A 22544-nucleotide genomic window follows, 5' to 3' on the forward strand; every position below is an offset into this window, starting at 1 on the left:
TTAGAAAATCTACCATATTGGATATATGTCAGCTCGTAGAGTGGTAGGCTTTAGACATTTGACTCTAAGGAATTGCTTTACAATTATTTCTAGGTTAAACACTAAAATAGACCAGAAGCAGATAACTGAATTTTCCTAGTGGTATGGTTCGGAGTACCCTAGTATGTGAAATAGTTTACCTGCTGCCTAGGTGGTCAAATGCCCTGGCAGTCGATTTAATCTCAGCACAGAGGGTTCTAGGTTCGAGTACCTGCCTGTGCATGACCATTCCTTGTTATTGTCCATCAGTTTCATTCAATCAAAAGTCATCCTTATTGTCATGACTAGAGCCTGGAAGTTCAGGCGTTTATTTTCGTTAAAATAGGCAGGCAAAAAGGCATTTATAATGTGGAAAATATGCACTAAAATGAAAAAAGGCACATTTGGAAGTCACTTACTCTTATCTATAATTGATAATATAAAATGATAATATCTATGTACATTGGGAAGAGCATTTCAATTTTCTCCGTCTTGATTGCACATAACTACAAGGTTTTTTTAAAGTTCTCAACATTCATTGATAGTCAGTCGTCTGTGAGAGAGAATGTTTTTCATAATAGAAAATAATCTTTCTACTTCGACAGAAGTTATTAGAGCATACATAAAACAAGTTAATGTAGCTGGACGGACTCATTTCGGTAACAGCATTTTCACCTTTTAGAATATCACAAATTGTTTCAAGTCCTCAGTTGCACTCACTACCCGTTTGCACTTTTCCGCAACAGCTGACCCCTTTTCTCCTGGCACTTATATCATCTGCTGCATAGATTCCATAATGTGCAAAAATAAACGACAGTTCATTCTTCAGTTCTGAAGAGCACAGGAGTTTTTTCACTTCACGAATTGAAGAGCATCGATCACCTCACTGATTTTTTTCAAGGTTGTTAGCATAATATATAGCTGCTGATATCCAGGTTCCCCATCTCGTCAAGACTGGTTGCGGAGGTGAAAATCTCAGGCGCAACTTGTTGAAATTTTCGGGTTTGAGAGGGAGATTTCAGAAATATCTTCTTTTTGTTTGAAATCAACCTGTCCACTTCTGGGTGCAACACTGTAACTTCTTCGGAGATTCTGTGCATTGTGTGGGCTACATATGTGATATGAAGCATGTTCGGGAAGAGAATTTTCAATGCTATAGCAGCCTTCTTCATAATAGGGTACTGCATCACTGATAAAAAGTAACATGTCATCATGATGTACACCATCTGACCAGAGCAGAAGTAGGGAATTTGAGAATAACTGAGCTATTGACGAACCATTGGCTCTCTCTAGTTGTTCTGACGTGAGAAGAAATGACGAGGATTCTCCGCATGTCGGTTCCATAGTTCCTATGATGAAGTTGGCTATGTAGCGTCCCATAGCGTCAGTAGTTTCATCTATTGAAATCCAGATCTTATTTCCACCAACTTCAGCACGAATTCTTTGCAGAGCTTCTTCGTAGCAGATGCTTAAATATGTTTTCTGCAGCGTAGATTCCGACGGCACAGTTTCTTTAGTGTATTTCTCCAGGAATTTCCTCAGTGACTTGTTTCCCACTTTTCAGAAAGGTATTCCTGCTTCCATGAAAGCTTTGCACAGTTCAAGAGAGAACTGAGATTGCATGTTGGATGAAGTGCCCACTGTTGAAATTAGGGATTTCTTCTTCTGTTCGATCATTTTAGCAGCTGCAGATTTATGTTTTGCTGTTGAAACATGTTGAGATATAAAGTATTTTTCTCATGGTTCATTGTTTTTTCAAATATCTAGCACAGAAGAATAGTACAGCCTGTCGAAAATGTGCTTTCACCCAGTTCATGCACGTAACCATGTAACTTACCACTTAATGGCACACTAATTTTCGGCATGAGGACAACTACATGATCCTTTCCCTCCAAAGTGCAGAACTAAACTAAAGATAGAGAACTTGATTTTGGAATCCATGCAAAGGCCCTTGGGCATTAGTGCTGTTTCTTGTCAATAACCTCCTGACATGGACGTTGGACATGATGACGTAATTGTGCAGGATTCTGCAACAGGTTTTCAGCAGTCAATCATGCAAAAGGAAATGTTAACCGAAAGGCAATATCCTAACTCAGCATGAAATACTTTTTCTCACACTTTTCTCCTTCAGCAATGTTGAAACATGCATGAGTTCAATATTACTTACTTAAATAAGGTGAAAATTATTCACATAATAAACGGAAGAAAAATAAATGCCAACAACGTTTTTTTGGGAGAAAAATAATAATATATACACATTTTTTTTTAAAAAAATGGTCAAATTTAATTTAAAAAGGCAAAAAAAGGCATTATAATTAAAAATAGGCAGTGGGGTCCCAAATAGGCCAAATAAGCAAAATGAAAAGGCTTCTAAAACATTCGAAACAACATAAAAAATGTATATCCGGAAAACTTTTATCAATATATGTAGTAGATAAGAAGAGGCATTTTGCCAAACTTCCGGGCTCTAGTCATGACTAACCTAGAGAGGGAGAAAAACAATGAAATAAAAGAGAAAATACAAAAGCAGACTTACCACCATCAGTGCCATCTTCAAACAGCTTCTTCACTATAGCTGTCTTGCCTGTATAGCTGCTCTCATTTGCCAGGTCGGCACACAATCTACGAAATTCACGGAAGGAATTATCCTTATGTTTGGGGTCAGTGGCTGGCTTATCATGACTAGCACCAGCTCCATCGTCACCTGAGCCTGTGGTTCGTGCTGGGGACTTCTTCCTTGGAGTAGCTGCCTTCGGTTTAGGAGCCAGGGCTAAACTTGCACCTGCAATAGAAAGACAACGGCTTTTACAAACTAATTCTACAATCAAAATTACATTAATAATAACTAGGGCTGAGCCGATACCACTTTGAACCGATACCTATGCCGATACTTTTACCGATTCCTGCCGATACTGCTAGTTGAAAATTGCAATAATCCAAATATGTTCAAAATATTGATCAAAATTAGTGTGTAAATATTCTTCTCCAATTATGTGCATCAATTTACCAAGAAATTTGCTTTAGAATATTGAAATAGATATTATGTAATCACAAAATATAGTTTTTTTGTAAAATAATCGTGCAATATAGAAAGAAAGTTTGAATGTTGCATAATTTCCAGGATAATTAAACTTTGGCGACAGTGGTGAGAAGAATTTTTGCGGACCCTGTGAAAGACCAAAATGCCGGAAAAGTATTGGCTGGTATCGGTAGATGAATTTCAACCGATAATTTCCGATAGGGGTGTGCGGGATCCCGAAAAGTCGGGACCGGGATAGGGAAAAAAAAAATTCTATCCCGATCCCGACTTCGGGAAATGATTTCCTGACCTTTCGGGATTCCGAGCAGTCAGGAAATACCGAATGGTCATTTTAAAAAGTTGTTAATTCTCGACGTTTTCTGCATTGCAAGTGTCTGGAACTTATCGGACATTATTAGTTTTTATTCCAGAAATGCAAAAACAATCACTTAAAGTGAAAATGACGTGCAGAATTCGAGATTTCCAGAGCCTCGGGAAATTTCGAACATTTCCTGTCCCGAAAATTTCCCGACTTGGTTGGGAAATGGCAAATTTTTCCCGTCCCGAACATCGGGATTTAACAAATTTCCCGTCCCGATGCTTTCGAAATCCCAGTCGCAACCTTTCGATAACCTTTCGAAATCGTCGCGGAAGCAGGTGGGTGTGGGGCCTGGTTAATACAATATAACCAGCTTTTTTCAGAGTTCTGAAATAAAAATCAGATTTTTGTTCCTATATGATCACAATTTAAACATTATTACAATCAATAAACAATAACATCCATGTCTTACCAGGGATTCGAACCCAGGACCTCTGATGTCACAGCATACAGCCAGAGATTGATAATCAACTGAGCTACAGAGCCAGCCCAGGTTTCACCAGATTTTTGCTGCTAACGCATTGCCACAGGCAAGGGTGCTCACAGGATTTTTTTCTCAGTGGGGGAGGGGGTGACAGAGTAAGATTTCACATATTTGCCTTCACTCAAACAAACTTATGATTTACCACTTATTATTATTATACCTATCATAAAAATGTAATCGAAAAAACTTTGGCGTTGTTGATAATTTCAAACTCTAGTTCAGGCAGGCGTTCACTCATCTTGAGATCGTTCGCTGCGGGACGGCGTAGGTTCGAATCCGGCTCTATTATTCGGCCTACGTATAGGGCCGGTGGCAACCCACCATCGTGAGGAAATTGGGCAGCTTCGAATCAGTAAGCGTAATCCGGTCCCGGAAACCTACTATAACGGCTGGGGATACGTCGAGCTGACCCCCCCGACTATTCCAATACTGGTTGCAGATCTCCACGCTTAGAGGTGACGAAGGAAAGCGTGGGAAGGAGACCGGCAGTCGGTAGGTAAGCCAAGGCCCTTCAGGGCTGTTGCGCAAAGGATTAGTTCAGGCACGTATCTAGGAATTCCTTTCGGGTTTGGGGGGGGGGGGGGTTGAACACCATTTGTTAAAGGGTATGGATAGAACCTGACAATTGTATGTTTAAGGCCAGTGGTGGCAATTGGGTTCCAAAACGGGGGGAAGGGGGTGCAAGGAAAGTTTACTTTCTCGGAAGAGAAGGCTTAGCATTAAGAGACCATAATAGTGTCGAGGCAAAAAATGGGGAGCAAGTATCCCCTAAATCGTCGCCACTGTCATTTTAATCAGAATGTGAAATCAGAACATTTTTTACCACTCGACTCCTCTGTTTCCATGCATTAACATTGTGTGCCGGAACCATCTCAGCATGTGTGTTTGCAGCGGCGTGCATTCAGGATACGCAAGGTACTCACTGCGTACCCACAACACAGTAAGAAAAAATAAACATTTTTTCGTCTTCCCCGAACATGAAAATTCAACAATTATCGCTCCGAAAGCAGTTCCACTGCAAGAAATTCCGATTTCCGCACGAACACGCTGCTGCCTTCCTGAAGGCAGTCCCGAATGATCCCGATTGTGACCGACACCCACCCGATCCGCGTTCTGCCGATTTCCGCAGAAAGACGCTGTTTCTTCTGCTTGGTACCCTAGAAATTCGGAAGGTAACCCCATTGGCTCATATCAGCTCGACCACGTGTTTGGGTCTGCCCGCGCTTACCCTCTCTCCCACTTCTTTCCAGGTTCTAAGCATCGAGGGTACCCAAGATTTTGACAGCGTATGCAGTGTTGACAGTAGTCAACATATTTTTTTTCTGGAATGCTTAGCTTACTAGCATTTAGCAGCCACGCGTAGATAGATCACTGTTGGGTTGCAATAAAAATACATTATAAAAAGTGATACAGGAATCAGACAGGAGGGCAAGAATATGTAGTGGTGGAAGATCATATTTAATATACGCGTAAACTATCACATATAAAATATTTATGTGAGGTTAAAGTTACACTAGCAAGTTTTTTTTTTTTCGTATAGGGAGGTGAGGACCAGAATGGACTGTCACTGTGTCGAGGGGAAAATATGTGAACAATTTGCAAGTTTCGCACAATTCTCAGAGTATGAGAGTATCTGTTTATCTCCTTTCGGGATCAACATTTCCTTTGAGTTCCATAGCATGGGTGTTGATTGTTGACCCAACGATATGAATGAATGATAAAAGAAAAGCATAATAAAACACAATGCTTACAATGGGATTAGAATGAGCCCCCCCTTCTTCCGCCAGACATTGCAAAGTGATGTACGGTAGTTTAGCTTTTGAAGTGTTCTGGGATGTATGCTGACGTATTTTCTACTTGTCCTTAATTATCTCCCTTCTACAAAATACTTTGTCGACTGGCAACTCCGATTCATTCGTCCACAAGAACGCGTGGTTTTCGGGCATAGCGAACCGGACACAACGTACTGTGGGAGGTTGACTTTTGCTTTCTTCTGTCGTGTGAAATTTGCAGCTAGTGTTTCGTTCATATTATTTACATTACAGGATCTCTATTGTTTGTCGGTGCTGTGAAGTGATAAAATAGGGGGACCGGGAGTTATTGATGACATACTGGAGAAGGGATTTTCGGAATTTACGAAAAAAGTGTAAACAATCCGAAATGGAAGGTCTGTTCCTGATTTGGAAAAATTGTTTCAGGCAGGAGTTGTGAAGGATGGTAAACAGTATATTAGTCATTTTGATTTTTGAGAAGAAGAAAAAATATCTCTACAGAGTGATTGACTGAGTAGAAAAACAGTGAAACTTTATTGTTGGCCTTATTCGTTGGTTTCCTCTGCGAAAGATGTTGTGAAATAGTACAGGATACTGAGATTTATCAAATTTATTACATGAAATTTGAAAGGACGGAAAATGATTGAGCCATTTCCTTCCCGTTCAATGTTCATCGCACTGCATGAAGGAAATAATCAAAGTTGAATTGTTGGACTCTACGTAGCTACTATCAGAATATATTTGCGAATATAAAATATCATACATATATTTTACCTCGTTACATTTGGATATTGATACAAGGATGAGAAATTTCCCATTATAAAATTGTAGAAAAAAGTTATTTTCTGAATAACATGATGGCCAGGGAGGGGGGGGGGGGTTCTGGCCCCCATAATTCATTTCGGTTGGCCACTTGTTGCGTACCCTAGTTTAAATGTCACCGCACGCCACTGTGTGTTTGTCCATTTCTTCTCATCAGGCATCAACACATCTATGGTGTCTTTGGGTGTTTTTATGGAGCTGTTACACATGCACGGGATGGACAATCATCCACTCGACAACGCGAGATTCAAACTGGGCTGCGAACTGGACGCAGACAGCTCTCGAATATTTCTCTCTGATTCGAGCCTCAACACCACTAACGTGTCTTGTCCTCCCATGTTTGCAGCTCCAATAAAAGCCGAAACCCACCAAATTGTTCATATTCAGGCCTAAGCACTCGCAAGTGTTCAAAATTGTCTGTCACAACTTCCGCAGTCTTGTCACATATCAGCACGAAAAAAAGGAAGTCTTCTCGAATACAGCTGGATTGCGAAACAATTCATGAACAGTGAAAATCCTTCCGTTCCCAACACATCTAATGTTTCGTCTCCCAATATGATCAAATGCTTACTCATTTATCTCCAGTGACGTGCCCAAGGGAGGGTTGGTGTGGTCATAACCCCATTTGACCCAGTATTCCTTAAAAAAAAAAAAAAAAAAACGTCAAAGACAGGAAAAGATGGCAAAATGAGGACTGATCACCAAAAATAGTATGCGCAACCCCTCTCCTTTCCGAAAATCCTGGGTACGCCACTCTTTCTCTCGAACACATTTTTTAAAATCAACTCACCAGAAGTATTAATCTTTTCGTATTGGAGACTGACGTAAGATGCGTTCTTCTTGTAGGTTTGGATATTATCCTTTAGGGGGCTGTCGCCTGCCTTCGCACCTAACCTTAACAAAGCCCTAATTTTCCATTCTTGTGACTTGGATCTTCAAGACTTGGAAAGATTTCAGACCGAAGGGACACACGATATATGTCATTTGGAATGAGCTAATAAACAGCAACGTTTCACACCGTAGCGACACAAAAGGCCGCACAAACCTACTTTCGACTTGTGAAATCCTCAGGCGACACGATGTGAAATTTCCCTTCCTAGGCAACTGTCATCGTCACCTCAAAGTGGTAGCTCTTGTTGACCACAGAATAAAAATTTCTCCTCAACCGGTGGAATGCCCCTCAGTTTTCTTATTTCTCCTTTATTTTCTGGGCTTGTTCACTATACAGGCAACATCTTACGATTTGAAATATTATACACAGTACATGTACTATATAGATATTTTAACGAAAAATCAGTCTATGTTAAGGGTGGCTGATTGGGGTCCTGGTAGAGCCTGCAATTTCCGCTAAAATGTCTTTGATTTTCAGTTGATCTGTGCAGTTTATTTCCTTTTTAATAAACCCCTCTAATACCTGGTACTGCTGAAATATTCACTTTAGAGAGAGACCTTCAATCTCTTCGGCCCTCGACCCGAACTAGCTTCCGAAGCTCCGGAAGTTCCGCTGTCGTCAATGTCTTCAGCTTTGGACCCGAACTGGAACTAGTAGTAGACTTGGTTACTTTACGGCAGTGGCGAAGATATAGTACAAGCAATGCAAGCACTGCTTGCACAATTAAAATATTATTTAATGTACTTAACGTTGAGTGCATTATTTATTTTCTATCGCACTCGATTTCGCGAAATTTTACGGCCGCAAATTCTCTCCGCAGCCCGTTGGCAAGCAGCAACCTCTCTGCTTGCAGCCACTGTGCGGGAAACCAACGCTTCTCAAGTATCATATGGCGAAGGGTAGATGCTGGTGAAGATACGGTCCCCAAACCACTAATAAAAGCTCTGCTTTTCGGAGCTTTTCGGCTTCTCGAAAACACCCGAGCCAAGCAGAAAGCAGACACTACTATCAGAAAACATATAAGTGTTAACATGATCTCGAAGATGTATATTTGCTTTATTATAAACACAGAATTATTGAAATAAATTATTATAACTGTTCCAAATTCCATGTAGATAAACTTTAAAGCATTACTTTGAGTTTCAAGATTTGTAAAACGTGTCAATAATGTCGACGTTCAGGGATTAAGACAAACATGGTGTTCCGGCACTGGGGAGCGCTGGAATCTGCAGAACAGCTGGCTGTTGTCCGCTTCACACTTCTCTTGTCTCAAATTACAACGCACGCCAGTGTTGACAACTACCAAATAATTTACACTATATTTATCGTAAGTTTTCATACAAACAATGAACTGATGTTTTTTTTCGATAAAACGTATGTAAAAAAAAAAGCAATGAAACTCTCTTCTGAGACCTGCAAATAGCAAAAACGTTAAGTCATAAATGCTATCCAACTCGAAATATTATTTTTATTAATATAATACATTATTAAAAAGAAGAAACAGCGCATGTTCTTCCTATTGTAATGGTCTATTATTCGAAAGCTTAATTAATTTTAAGCTTCAAGTCAGTTCTATTACTCCCCCGTGAACATTAATTTTTACAACGAGGTTGACATCACTTTTCTGTTAGCTTCTGAGCTTTTCGGAATATTTTCCATTTATGTGGGAAGAACGAGTGGTTGAAGTGAGTGTTCTCTTTTGTGAAACAAACGTGAATATTTCAAATTTCGTACGGGAAGCTGTAAGTAATAGCAAGTATTTTATTATCAATAACGTGACAAGAATTTTGAACTTAGCAGTATGGCCGTTGAGAGAGGAGTTCATGGATATATTATTATTATTTAAAATGTCCTTTCTTTCCTAGAAAAACTGGGGCAATGGACTGTATAATATATATACCCCCCTCCCCCATTTTTCGGAGTACTGCATTGCTTTCCTTCCTCTTAAGACCACGCTTCGCTACTGCTTTACGGTATTTAGTCCTTTTCATTTTAGAATCACTAGATCTCAAAAAGCAACCAATGGACACTGACTGATCACTAATCGACTGTATGAATTGTCACACTAACCTCTGAAATCTCATTAACCAATTCTGTTGTACAGATCAACCGGGAAATTGAAGCCGCGTATTTATATCCTCATTATATTCTACCAGGTAACCAAGAAAGTTCATGCGGTTTTAGTACAAAGAAGAAAAGGTCCAAAACAGATGTGTTTACCTTATATTTTTTCTGCAAAATATCCACCATCCGCTTCTACAACCTTCTCCCATCTTTGTACAAGCCTGTAGATGCCATGTTTGAAAACGTCTTTGTGTAGGGCCGCAAAAAACTGCACCACCGCGTTTTCAACCTCCTCGCGAGTTTGGAAATGTCGATTGCACATATGGTTGTCCATAGACAAAAAAAGATGGTAGTCTGATGGAGCGATGTCGGGTGAATACGCTGGATGTGGCAGAAGTTCCCATCTGAGAGAAGAAATCACCTCCAGGGTCATCTTTGCTGTATGCGGTTTAGCGTTGTCTTGGTGGAAAAGAACACGCTTCCTATTCACTAATGCAGGTTGTTTTTTTGCAAGCTGTTCGGGCACTCTTTGCAATCGCACGGAGTACACCTCTTTGTTGATGGTTTTACCACTTTCCAAGAACTCATCATGCACAATCCCAGCCGTAGTCCACCAGACACACAGCATCACCTTCCGCTGATGAAGAGCAGGTTTTGCAGTTAAAGGTATGGTGTCATTTGACGATAGCCAATGGTATGGGCGTTTCTTGTTATCGTACATTACCCACTTTTCATCACACGTCAAAATGCGGTCCAAAATTGGACAGTTGTTGTTCCTAGTGAGCAAGGAAGCGCAAATGTTCAGTCGTTGGAGACGGTTCGCAGCAGTCAGTTCGTGCGGGACCCACTTACTCAGTTTCCATGATTTGCCAAGCTCATGCAAGTGCGCACGAATTGTTTCAGAACTTACCGCAAATCGTTGAGCGAGTTCTTGACACGTTTTACGTGAATCCTCTTCAATTGCTGCCTTCAGTTGGTCCACATCGAGAGATTTCGGTCTGCCCGATCGAGGTTTGTCTGCCAGTGTCTCATAGCCACTCGAGAAGGTCTGAAACCACTTTTGCGCTGTCCGTTCACTAATTGTACCTTCTCCAAACTCTGCATATATTTTTCTTGCTGCTTCCGCTCCTTTTGTGCCCAACTTGTACTCATACAGTAAACACGCCCTGATTACTGCATTCGACACAGCCATGGTTCACTGCGAATACTTGCTCCCGAACTATCGACTGCGACCTGTTATCTACGTTAGCCGACGTGCCAAGGAATGAGCTTTCCGCCAATCACACATACATGTACCCCTGGCGGCTGAACTGTGTACTACCCCACGAAAACTACGGGCAGTTGTAAAACCGCATGAACTTTCTTGGTTACCTGGTAGAACGTTCCGCAGATAAAACGATTCGTAAATATTGCCAGTAGTTAAGACTCCTTCTCTTATTCAAGAACATTGCCTCTCGCGCCTTCCAGAGATTAAAAATTACAACGAATCGCCCTACGTGTGGCGGTACCTTTGTTATGCAGTTTCCAAATACTGACAAGTCTCTACATAGTGCTCAAATTTGCTGCGACAAAACCGAAAGCGCAAGCAAAGTTTATGTGCAATATTATCAACAACATGGTTATAGATCATTCTCAGTCTTGCCTTGATAGGTATTGCTCTCCTTAAATTATCGTCACATTATTCAAGAAGACAAAAACCTAATTTTATGTAGTGTAAACTGAAACAATTCCGGGCGGGGGGGGGGGGGTTCAGACCCCTGATCCCCAACTTGGATATGTGCTATTAACAATAACAGGATTATAGAACTTTCTCCGTATTGTCTTGATAATTATTTATCTCCTTAATTCATCGTCACATTATTCAAGAAGCCAATAACGTAATTTTATCTAGTGTAAACTGAAAAAATTCGGGGGAGCCTCGAACCACCTGATCCCCACCTATGCGCTATTAACAATAACAGGGTTATAGAACATTCTCCGTCTTGTCTCGATAATTATTTCTCTCAAATTATCATCACATTATTCAAGAAGCCAAAAATCTAAATTTATCTAATGTAAATATAAAAAAAATCCTGAAGGGGGCTCGAGTCCCCTGATCCCCACCTTGGATACGTGCTATTAAAAATAATAGGCTTATAGAACATTCTCCGTCTTGCCTCGATAATTATTTCTCTCCTTAAATTATCGTCACATTATTTTATTTCTCACCACAAGAAACCAAAAACATAATTTTATCTGGTATAAACTGAAAACTTTCGGGGGGTCGAGCCCCTTAAGCTCTCCCCTTGGAAACTGAATTCGCCTTATTTCTTTTCTATGAACATTTATTTATAAATTGTTTGTGAATAGTGCTGTCTTTTTGTACTTATTCACGAAGCACAGATATCAAACAGACTTTTTGGGATCACGAAAAGTCGAGAAATTCCCCAAGTATCATATCTAAAAGTGATTAATTCTTGGTATTTTCTCCGCTATGGAGGTCTGAAATTTATTGAAATTCCAGAGTGCAAAAACAATCACTTGGCGGGAGGGAGGAGGGTTAGTGTGTAGAATTCGAGAATTTCACCTTTCGAATTTCCCGTCTGAAAAATGTTTCGAGCTGGTCCGGAATTGGCAAATTTTTAAAGACCCGAACGTTGGAATTATACAATTTCCCTTCCCAATCCCGTCCCGAACAAACATTTTTCATCCGACACGCACAGTTACGGAAATCAACATGATTGATTTGATTGACTGATTTGCTTTATTTTACTTCGCTTTTGTGCCACTTTTGGCTAATTTGAGAAGATGGGATGAATGATGACATGATGAAATTGATGAATGTACACTCACAAACATCCATGCCCAGGCCGGGATTCGAACCCGGGACCTCTGGCGTCGTAGGGCGATGTGATAATCACTCAGCCACGGGGCCGACGGCAGTCAACATGATTGTCTCTGGTATAATGTTTTCTAGTTATTTTGTTGTACATGACAGTTAATTGCTGTAACTTTTCCAGATATCTCAAGAGGGGGATAAGTGCCCCCTTCCCCCCTTTGTGGGCGCCCTTAGCTACAGGGCTCACGGTAAAGGCTAAACATTTTTGCTCCTAATCAGGTTCTCGAAATGGGAATTTTCACGAAACAGAACGCTTTACTTGTTTTCGTCTCAGATTATGGACAGTGACGAGACGGAACGGAAAGGTTCCAGATGTTCACGAATAGAAACGCCGCCGATCCGGCCCACTCCGGTCCATTTCGAGCCCTGCCCAGAATGCCTTAGCACAGGTCGGAGGATAAACACTAATGACGCTAACACCCTGACGAATTTCTTATTTTTATTTATTATTTAGACATAATGCCATTTCTGAGTATAATAAATTTTACCCATATCATTTTGGCACAATTAAAATTATTAAGCATATAAATAGTTTTCATCATTCAAATGTATTTTGAGATAAAATGGCAAAATCATATCAAAAATGAATTTGCCTTTTGTGCTAATTTACATAATTATTTTAACAGTTAATTTCCAAAGGTTTTTTCTTTTTGATGTTTCCAGCAGGGTTGTTAAAGGTCCAGGAATTTTAAATAAATGCAATTCCGGTCCAGGAGAGAAAATCCAGCAAGCGTAAATGGGTTCTGGACCGTAAAGAACCTTTTTTTATGTTTAAAGTATTTCAATTCGATCCAGGAACCTTTTTTCCCTCGATTAATTTAAATACGGTCCAGGAACATTTTTTTCCGGATCAATTTAAATCCGGTTAAGTTATGTATTGAAATGAAACAACGCAACTTGGACCGAATTTAAATTGTGAGAGAAAAAAGGTTCTGGTCCTGTTGCGGAACCCATTAGAATTTATGGGTTTCTGGACCTTGAACAACCCTGGTTTCCAGTTCCACTGTGAACTATGGCCAAGTAATTAATCAGCCTCTACAAGACCCACTTATTTTGGAAAACGGGAGTTAGAAACTTTAAAAATATATAAATTTCAAGCACACTAATACGAAAAAGCAGATTCTTTCTAGATACAATCATAATTCTGCTAGAAAGAGACTTGGAGAGAGAATGCGTAAAAGTTTACTTTGGCACAGCACCCAATAACTAACGTATTCTCGTCTATCAAGATTTTTTTATATAGGTGGCATTTGACATGGCACAGTCACGGAAAGCTTCATCAACGAGCAATTACAAACTAAAATGGTGCAAGTACTTACCTCCAGGAATGTGCTTGAGTATCTCGTCTTTATGCTCCTGTTCAAGATCGTCGAAGCCATCGATATCATCAGGATGTTCGATCTTCTTGGTGGTTTTTCTGGCTCGGGTGAAGGTATCAAAGAGGCACGCCACATGAAACCACTGTTTCATCTCCCCACCAGCGTCAGTGAAGGGGTTCGCGACAACCTTCCCGAGCCTCAAGCAACCTTTTAGCAGTTTCTCCTTGCACTTTTTGCAAGATGCAGTCCCTCTTTTGGCCACATCTGCACAGAATTTCTTTCCGTCCGGGTTCGCCATTTTCGAACACTGCCAGCACACTCCAAGAAACTACACCACGAAACTGCTTGCACGCACGTTCTGTATATCTTGCCCTAATAACATCACAATTTGCTTTGATCAACAACCGAAATCGTCCCAGAGATTTTCCTTTCACGCAAAACTTAAAAGTGCCATTTCATCCTAAGAATACAAAAGAAAAAATACATTATTACACATGACAATGAATATATTAACAATTAGTTGCTATTCTTATAAAATACGAAATCGTATTTCGTTTAGTTCAGCGCCCTTTACGTTGGAAAGTAAAATAAGCGTTATCCCCTTTTCACTTGTGTCTCCTTCACCAACTGACAGAGGTTAGGATGTTACAGTGGACGTGGAGGAGGGAATGAATGACATTCAGAGAAATAATTTATATTCTACACGAAACACATAAACCACTGCACTAGGCCTGTATTAGCTTCTTCAACACACAAATTTTCATTATAATAAATTATAACTGAAATTATCTGGACAGATAACGCTCCGAGATGTAATTTCCAAATAACTCAAATTATCCTAAGTGTTTCTTCGTTTTCATAAACGAATTAAAAAATAAGTTCATGTGTTGAATTTGCACTTCTGGCACAACATAGTATTTACATTAAAGTACATAACATAAAATCATAAAATAAGCAAGCATTTACTTCAATATGCACTCCGAAAACTTCCGACGAAATGTAACAACATTCTGCATCCTGTTAAGAATAAAATTCCACAGATCATTATAGACGTGTTAATTCGACTGTAAATAAAAGAACTTTAAAACAAATGGCCGCGATCAGTACCACAGCAGAGGCATTAACAACATTTCTGTATCAGTAGAAAATAACATAAAAAAATACACATCACTGTCGATTTTAATTCTAAGTTACCTTACCTAACAAATAGCATGCACCGTTCACTCATTTCAAGCTTTGTAATCTCGGTTGATGATTTCTCACCTACATACAGAGGAATGAAGTAAAGCCATTTTCCGAGAATGTCCCGAATAAAAATGGCGATGAGCACTTTGCCTCGTAATATTTGTATGCATTTGCATTTTTGTTATTTAGCGCTTAGCGTCGCTATTGTGCCATTTTTTTAAATTTTTTTTTGGCTAATTGCGACTATGGGATTAGTGATGATGAGATACAATTGATGGAGGGATACTCGCAAAAAACACCAATGCCGGAATTTGAAACCAGGAATTATGGTGAAGAGATCGAAAGTTAAGTCTATCAGTTAACGTGCTCGGCCAGTAAACCGACTCGTAATATTTATACGTCACACACTACAGTGAAAACAAATTACACTGGCGGTCACCAAGCAATGCAGATCCGTCATAATTATTAACCGAGATCGATAATCAAACTTCTATGCAAAATAATAGTGTATTTTTTCTACGCAAAATATAATCAAATAATTTTTGTATGAGAGCAGTTTCCTTGATACGAGATACTACACTGAAAATATCATTTGACCTGGCAAGATACATAACTGAAGTTCGAATACTTACTATCGGATTAAAAATTATAGATACTAGAGTTTGGACTCCAATTAAAAATTAACCAGTAGACCTACATTAAAACGAGTTACATCAAAATTTAGCTTATTCGATTCTGCGTTTATCTATGCTAACCAATTATTTTTCGAGTTTCCCTCGTATCTTTATTCGTCGTGAGACCAAAAAAGGGCCTTTTTTAAAATACAAAAAATTTGCAAACGATCGCTATCTTTGAAATTCCGTAAATAAAAAACGGGTAGTCCGATCGTTATGAAATTTTAGTAGGGTGCAAGCAGAAAGGTTTTAAACATAATTATTAACTTTCAGGTTTTCAAAATTTCTCCAAAAAATGTTTTTAGTATTTTTGCGAAACAACATTTTCGTAGTATTGGGTAGTCCTACAGATACAACATTGGTCTTGTTTTGAAGCTCATTGTATCTGTTTTTAAAATGCATTATCATTGTCAATTCACATTGCGAAACCTATTTTATACAATTTTTTATTCAGTGGAGTAAAGCTGTACGTGCAGCGTGGCAACACTACAAGCATTGACTCGCTGCGTCCGCCGACAGTTTCCGCGCTTCAACGGATATCACTGTGTGTCGTGTTGCCACGTTCCGCCTACAGCTTTACTCCTCTGCATAAAAATCTGCATAAAATCGGTTTCGCAATGTGAATTGACAATGATAATGCATTTTAAAAACAGATTCAATGAGCTTCAAAACAAGACCAATATTGTATTTGTAGGACTACCCAATACTAAGAAAACGTTGTTTCGCAAAAATGCTTGTTTTTGAAAAATTTTGAAAGCCTGAAAATTAATAATTGTTTTTAAACCTTTCTGCCTGCACCATACTAAAATTTCATAAAGATCGGACAACCCGTTTTTGATTTACAAAATTTCAAAGATAGCGATCGTTTGCAAAACTAAAAAAAAAAAAAAAAACGGCCCTTTTTTTCACGACGATAAAAACTAGAAGGCATATTCGAAAAAAATTGGTTAGCATAGATTAAGGCCCGCTTTAGACGAAAGCATTTTCTTTATCATTTTTCTTAGCATTTATGCCATGACCAAAAAGCTACCGTGTAAAGTGAGAAATGTTATGGCATATTTCATGGCATGTCTCAAGGATACAACCGGCTCTATTTCCGTAGCATTTTTCATAGCATAACCAATCAGAAGCGACCTCATGGTCACGAGTGAAAATATAATGGCGGTCGCGTGAGATGTAAACAACGTATCACTTCACACTTTTAAACGACAATAACTATTCAACCGAAAGGAATAACGTTTCGTATAAGACGTTATTAGGTACAAAACAATGGCGCTGCTTAAATACATACTTTACAACGTTTACTGTACACGTATCGAAGAATATTTTAGTTTAAACACAGTGCATTCAGCATAGATGGTGTAACTTGATGTACCTTTCATGCTGTACATGTTATACATTGTAATCGCAAAAGCTAGCCGAAAAGTTACATGAAATGTTTGCGTGTAAAAGTACTTTACATGAAATGTTTGCGTGTAAAAGTACTATCTGTTATAAGATTTTTGGAATCATTTACATAGCATGTATGCTAGCAAAAATGCTAAAGGAAATGCTTTCGTCTAAAGCTGGCGTAGATTAACGCAGAATTAAATAAGCTAAATTTTGATGTAACTCGTCTCGAGTATCTATAATTTTAATTCGATAGTAAGTAGTTAATTTTTCTAATATATTATATTTCGATTTTTCATTTATTCGGCAAATATTTCAATTAGAGCCCTGCGGAGTATTTTTCTTATAGTCTGTCTTGGGAATCTGTGGAACAAGCCCACGCATAACGGCAAAGAAGAGAAAGCGAATGGGCGGAGCAAAGCAGTGCGCACTACTGCAAAAGATTGGTTGTTCCCCGTTTTTTCCCCTCCATGCACTCACTTCTCCTCTTATGCGTTCATTTGTTATGCCCTGTCGAGTCACTAATTGCGCAGAAACTTATTTTCAATCACTTGCTCTAGAGAGTCCCGGCTTCCGGGACAGGATGTAATTCTGTCATATTGAAACTACTAGTTCCATTTATTATGGACAGATGGCGCCGCTGTAATGCTACGATATCTGCACCATAGGAGTCAGCTGCTGTGGATATTATCGGGCAATTTGCATCCTGCACTCCTTCCTGCTCGTGGAACAGCTCTCAATTTCTCTAATCCACAAAGATATATACAACATGGAAATACGCATACAACAACGTAGTGTTGATGGTACAGTATTACATGTAGTTTTTAGTTGTTCTTATTCTTAGTTTGCTTATACTAACTGTGACTGTGTAGACTTTATCTAGTGGATTAACTTACAATTTGGAATGGAAATTGTGGTCCCACTTTACGTGAGTTCATACATGTATGGGTGTGCGAAATCATTGAAGACTGGTGGGGGGGAGAAAGATCTTAATCTACACACAAATGTTATATGGATATTTACAATGTTATTAAATATTAAAGTCAATTAAATAAAGGAAAACAATAATTCGTTGCTTTTATGTATATCAGATATTTGTAAAGTAGCAAACTATGTCCTTTACTAACTGGTTAAAGATGTCAATAAATTACAAAAGAGTTTTATTATGTATAAGCTTTTAGTTTTTGCTCTCTATTAACATAAAACTATTATAATTTATAATTATATTTGACTTGCATTCTTATTTTACTTTCTTGTGCGCATATTGATATTAGTGTAAAGTAGACCTGTTAACTATCTCTTGAAAGAGAGAGAGAAAAAGCATTTTTGGTGGGGGGAATTTTTGAGGTCAAGATTGTTGGTGGGGGGAAATGTCCGCTGTCTCCCTCACGATTTCGCACCCTGCATGTAATGCTATTCCACTTTTTGTGTAAGTCCATTTATAAACTTATTTATTGCTATTGACAGGAATTAGCCTATTGAAAATAATAGTGTGCTGCACCTGGCACAAATATGCGAACTGATACTCGTCAACGTTCATTTCCAAAAAACGGACATGTGCTGATGTGCAGTTCATACTGTCGTATACTTGGCCCCAGTGGCGCAGCCACAGGGGGGGCATTGCCACCCCCAACCTTGGACGGAAATCAATTTGAACATTGAAGTAAAAAAAGCAAGACTAACAGAATCAAAGAGTAGCAGAACAAAAGGATACTCAAGTTGGAATTGGTTTTCACATATTTCTTGCATTTGTTTCTTCCAGACGGCCAAGGGACCTTATGGAAGAATGGGAGGGGGGGGCAAAAAGGGGCAATTGTCCCCCTCGATTTCAAATTTTATACATATAATAATGCATTTCGTAAAATTTTCTAGCTCGCTTCGCTGACAAATCGCAATATCTGCTTTTCGTACAGTCTTGTCAAGTTCGGCCCTGGGAGCAGAACGATCTAAATGAAAAAAATATATAAAAGAGAACGCTATGGCGTCCCGTGGAATTGTTTACGCCCTATTAAATCAATAGTATAGTTTTCAGTTTGCAAAGATTTGAATGTAACATTTTTTTTGCGAGCGAAGCGAGCAATATGATGCTTTTCTGTGATACATTGTAAATTACCAGAGAGAAAAGTAAGACCAAATATGCACTTCAGACGGTTGCTTGGTCTTAAATGCATGAACAATTGTTTGGAGGAAAGGGAGCGCGCACATTTCAGAGACAATATATATGATTTTTGCTGTTGATTTGTTATGAGGCGGATGAATTGATTATGTAATATAATTAAATCATGTGTACATAGTATATGTATTAAAGAAACTTTGAATAAGTCCTCAATTTAGTAGTGTTAACATGTTGCTTATGTATTTTCTTATTTTACGTCGCTCCATGTTGCATTTATGTGTAAAACATATGTTGTACATGAAAGTTATACATGTCATATGTAAAAACACTAAGTTGCTGACCAAGGCAGTTTATTAAGATAAAAACACTTAACAGGTAACGTTTCGACCCTGTATCAGGGTCTTCCTCAGACGAAGAACTAAACTAAAATGATGAAATATACTCGTTTAAAGTCCCGATCGTGTGTATTAAGGGATCGTATATAGGCTATGAGAAGCCTGATATTCGAAGTTATTTGGCTGCGAGAGGTGTATCGTAAGAGGGGGTATAGCTCTGAAGAGCTACGTCTACACTTAACCAAGCAAGGGGGCTAGCCCCGTGAAATGAGGACTACACTCACGATTAACTTTAAACACTACAATTGACTGGTCTGGCAAGGGTGTGAGAGAATGAAAGACAAGGATAGAGGAACGTTCGTTACCTGTAGATTTCGAAGTGACGATCGACTCGCTGGTTCATTGATGAAACTCTGATGAACTCTCCTGAAATAAAGCTCCTTTCCGATAGTGTACTTACTACTCCTCGCTGTAACTCCTTTTGTAACGTTCGGTAACAACTATTCACGCCATAACTTTCTTATTTCAACAACTTGTAGAATTCCGAGGCACCGACTGTGCACGCGATAGATTTCAGATACCGACTGTGTGGAGAAATATTCTCTCAAGCTATTTAAACGAAATTCGAACTTCGGCCGTTGAGAGACCGCGTCTCTCAATAACGGTGCTTTCAGCGTAAAGCTGTGTTTGCAGTATCTTTCCTGCGATTCCGGAAGAATTCGTATCAGCGGATTTTTACATCCGCTGAAGATCGCAGGTGGCATTTGCTTGAAAGAAGCTCTTTCCAACTTCTTACATACTCGGGCCCTTTTTATGAAATGATTAGGCTATCGGACTATGGCGCCCGGGGTCCCGGATTCGAGTCATGCCTTCGGCATGATACGTACTACACACAGAAAGATTACATACACATTGCAGGGTCACTAGCCACACAACAACAAATCAAGTTGACAGTCCTTATCTAGGAAGATGTCATATGTACAAAAAGGATTATATTCGTCATGCATTTTCTGTCTTTCAAATATACAGTTTGTGTGTTTGTTTTCCATTAGCTAATGTGAAATTGAACGTGTTGAAAAAATATTTCAAATCCTTTGTTCCAACACAAATTTTTTAGCACCGACTTTTAACCCTTTTGCGAGATTCACGAGGATAATAATGTCTTGGATAATTCTACTATTACTACTATACTACTACCACCATCACCACCACTGTTACTACTACTACTACTACTACTACTAATAATAATAATAATAATAACAATGTCATTATTATTATTATTATTATTGTCGCGTTTATCCTGGTACTTGTCCCACACCCATACAAATTTTCGGGGTTGCGCCTCTGCCCGGCCACTACTATAAAATCTTATACCGACTGACAGATGAAAAATTCTGGGTAAACATTTTCAGCACCCCCCTCCCACACACACACACACACATCTGTTTGGCGAAGAAAGTCTAATTGAGGAAACTGAATATATGTCATGCGACTTCGGTGAACCCCAAGGAAAACAATGCACGAGCCGCGCCTTGGTAAATGTTATTTCGAATCATTTCTTACAAGATAAGTTGAGGTTTGTCTACCTGCTATCCCGTTACCCCCTCCCTCCCTTTATGAAAATAGTCTGGCAATACCACCAGTTTGTTCCACCCAAATAAACTATAATATAATCAAGACGTTGGTCGAAAATATGGGGGTTGGCAACAATTGTATGTTCTGAAGTCAGCTGTTCGACGTTGCCGGATTTGTTTATTGATGTTCTTCATTTCATACACATCTACAGTAAAACAAGTGGCAATCCCACGGTATTTAGCAGTGACATTGAAAGTGATGACAACACCAACCGTGGTATATTTCACAATTTCACATGCAATGTTTCTTTGCAATGGACTACAAGCGTCAACACAAAGCGAGCTTCTTTTCAAAAGTCTACGCGTGTATTGTGTGCCGATAACGATTCACCAAGTGCACGTTAACGTTAGTACGTCACAAGCAGCAACAAATATATGCGCACTAAATGCATGCCAGGAACTTACATGTTATCAGATTCAGAATGTTTGCTCGTACTTACCGTTCTAACTTAACAACCCTCGCAGCATGATCGAACAGGATCTACGAAAGAGGGGAACGTAAGAATCGTAAGAATGGGGAACTTCGACCGCAACGCCACCATGTAGCAGTTCCGGAAAGTGTTTCAAACTTAGATTCGTGAAGTTGCCCGACACCTGGGCCGAAAATTAACCAAAATATGTATATCGTTACTTCGTTAGACGTTAGTGCAACGTTACTGCTGGTTTCTGCCGTAATGCGTCTATTTACTGCTCCTATACTTCTAAAACTGGGCCATTAAAAAATGGAGCGAACGTAGCCCGTAACTTGTCGAGCAGAGGGGCGACCAGTGTTGAATCCAGTCACTTTCCACCAGGGGGATATCAAATTTCCTGGTGGGGGAATGTCATTGGCATCAAATTATAATTAAAAAGCAATACTAATACTATTTCGAGTTGCACGGATAACTACTCAATGTAAATTAACATTCTACCTAATAGAAATCCAACTAGGCACACCTTCCGGTACGCCTGCTATGTTACGACTTTAAAATTCCCCTTATCTCTACTAATAGGTAGTTTTATTAAGTGTAAATTTCGATAAGACTGAACAAGAACATTACTACCATTCCTCAGCAAACTGTCGACTGACAGCCAACACTTGCCAGGGCCAGTGGCGGAGATTAGGTTCCAAAACTCGAGGTGGAGGCAAGGTGCCAAAATTGGGGGGTGGCAAGGACAGTTTACTTTCCCTTGGTAGATAAGGTTCAGCATAGTGCGGGGGCAAAAGCGGCAAAAGTGGGTGGGGCAACTCGGACCCTCGCCCGAGGCCCCGCTTTTCAAGGAGGGGGGCGGCTGCGTCAAATAATAATTGTGTATGGGTGGTTCTGGGACAGGGGCGGCGCCAGAAATTTTCGACCGGGTGGGCAGAAGCTGTAGTATTTTGATACATACGTATATATAGTATGCATGAAAGACACATATATGTACGACATACATGCATATGTATCCCCTTCTCCCTTACACTCCCGATTTCCCTTCACTTCTTTTCTTTCCCTTTCCTTTTCATCTTTTTTGTTTTGCTCCCTAATGCCTTCTTATATATTTCTTTCTCAGCATGTTACCTCTTTCTCCCTTTCATTTTCTC

General features: G+C 39.4%; 1 protein-coding gene across 2 annotated transcripts in view; it reads right to left on the reverse strand.

The window, feature by feature from the left end:
• The window catches only part of DNAlig3 (DNA ligase 3), an 85963-nt gene extending 64440 nt beyond the window's left edge, over positions 1-21523 (reverse strand). Inside the window, exons 1-3 of one of the 2 annotated variants that reach the window (XM_083120795.1) lie at positions 21421-21523; positions 13648-14107; positions 2555-2800 (exon numbers count right to left, since the gene is read on the reverse strand). In XM_083120795.1, the coding sequence (XP_082976921.1) occupies positions 2555-2800; positions 13648-13945 (544 nt within the window). In that variant the 5' untranslated portion in view covers positions 13946-14107; positions 21421-21523. Of the gene's footprint in view, positions 1-2554; positions 2801-13647; positions 14108-14846; positions 14866-21420 lie in introns of those variants that run through there. The other variant, XM_083120796.1, reaches the window with a different exon arrangement.
• Positions 21524-22544: the final 1021 nt, after the last annotated feature.

The sequence above is a fragment of the Lepisma saccharinum genome, chromosome 4 (assembly GCF_977018435.1).
Source record: "Lepisma saccharinum chromosome 4, izLepSacc3.1, whole genome shotgun sequence".
NCBI lineage: Eukaryota > Metazoa > Arthropoda > Insecta > Zygentoma > Lepismatidae > Lepisma > Lepisma saccharinum.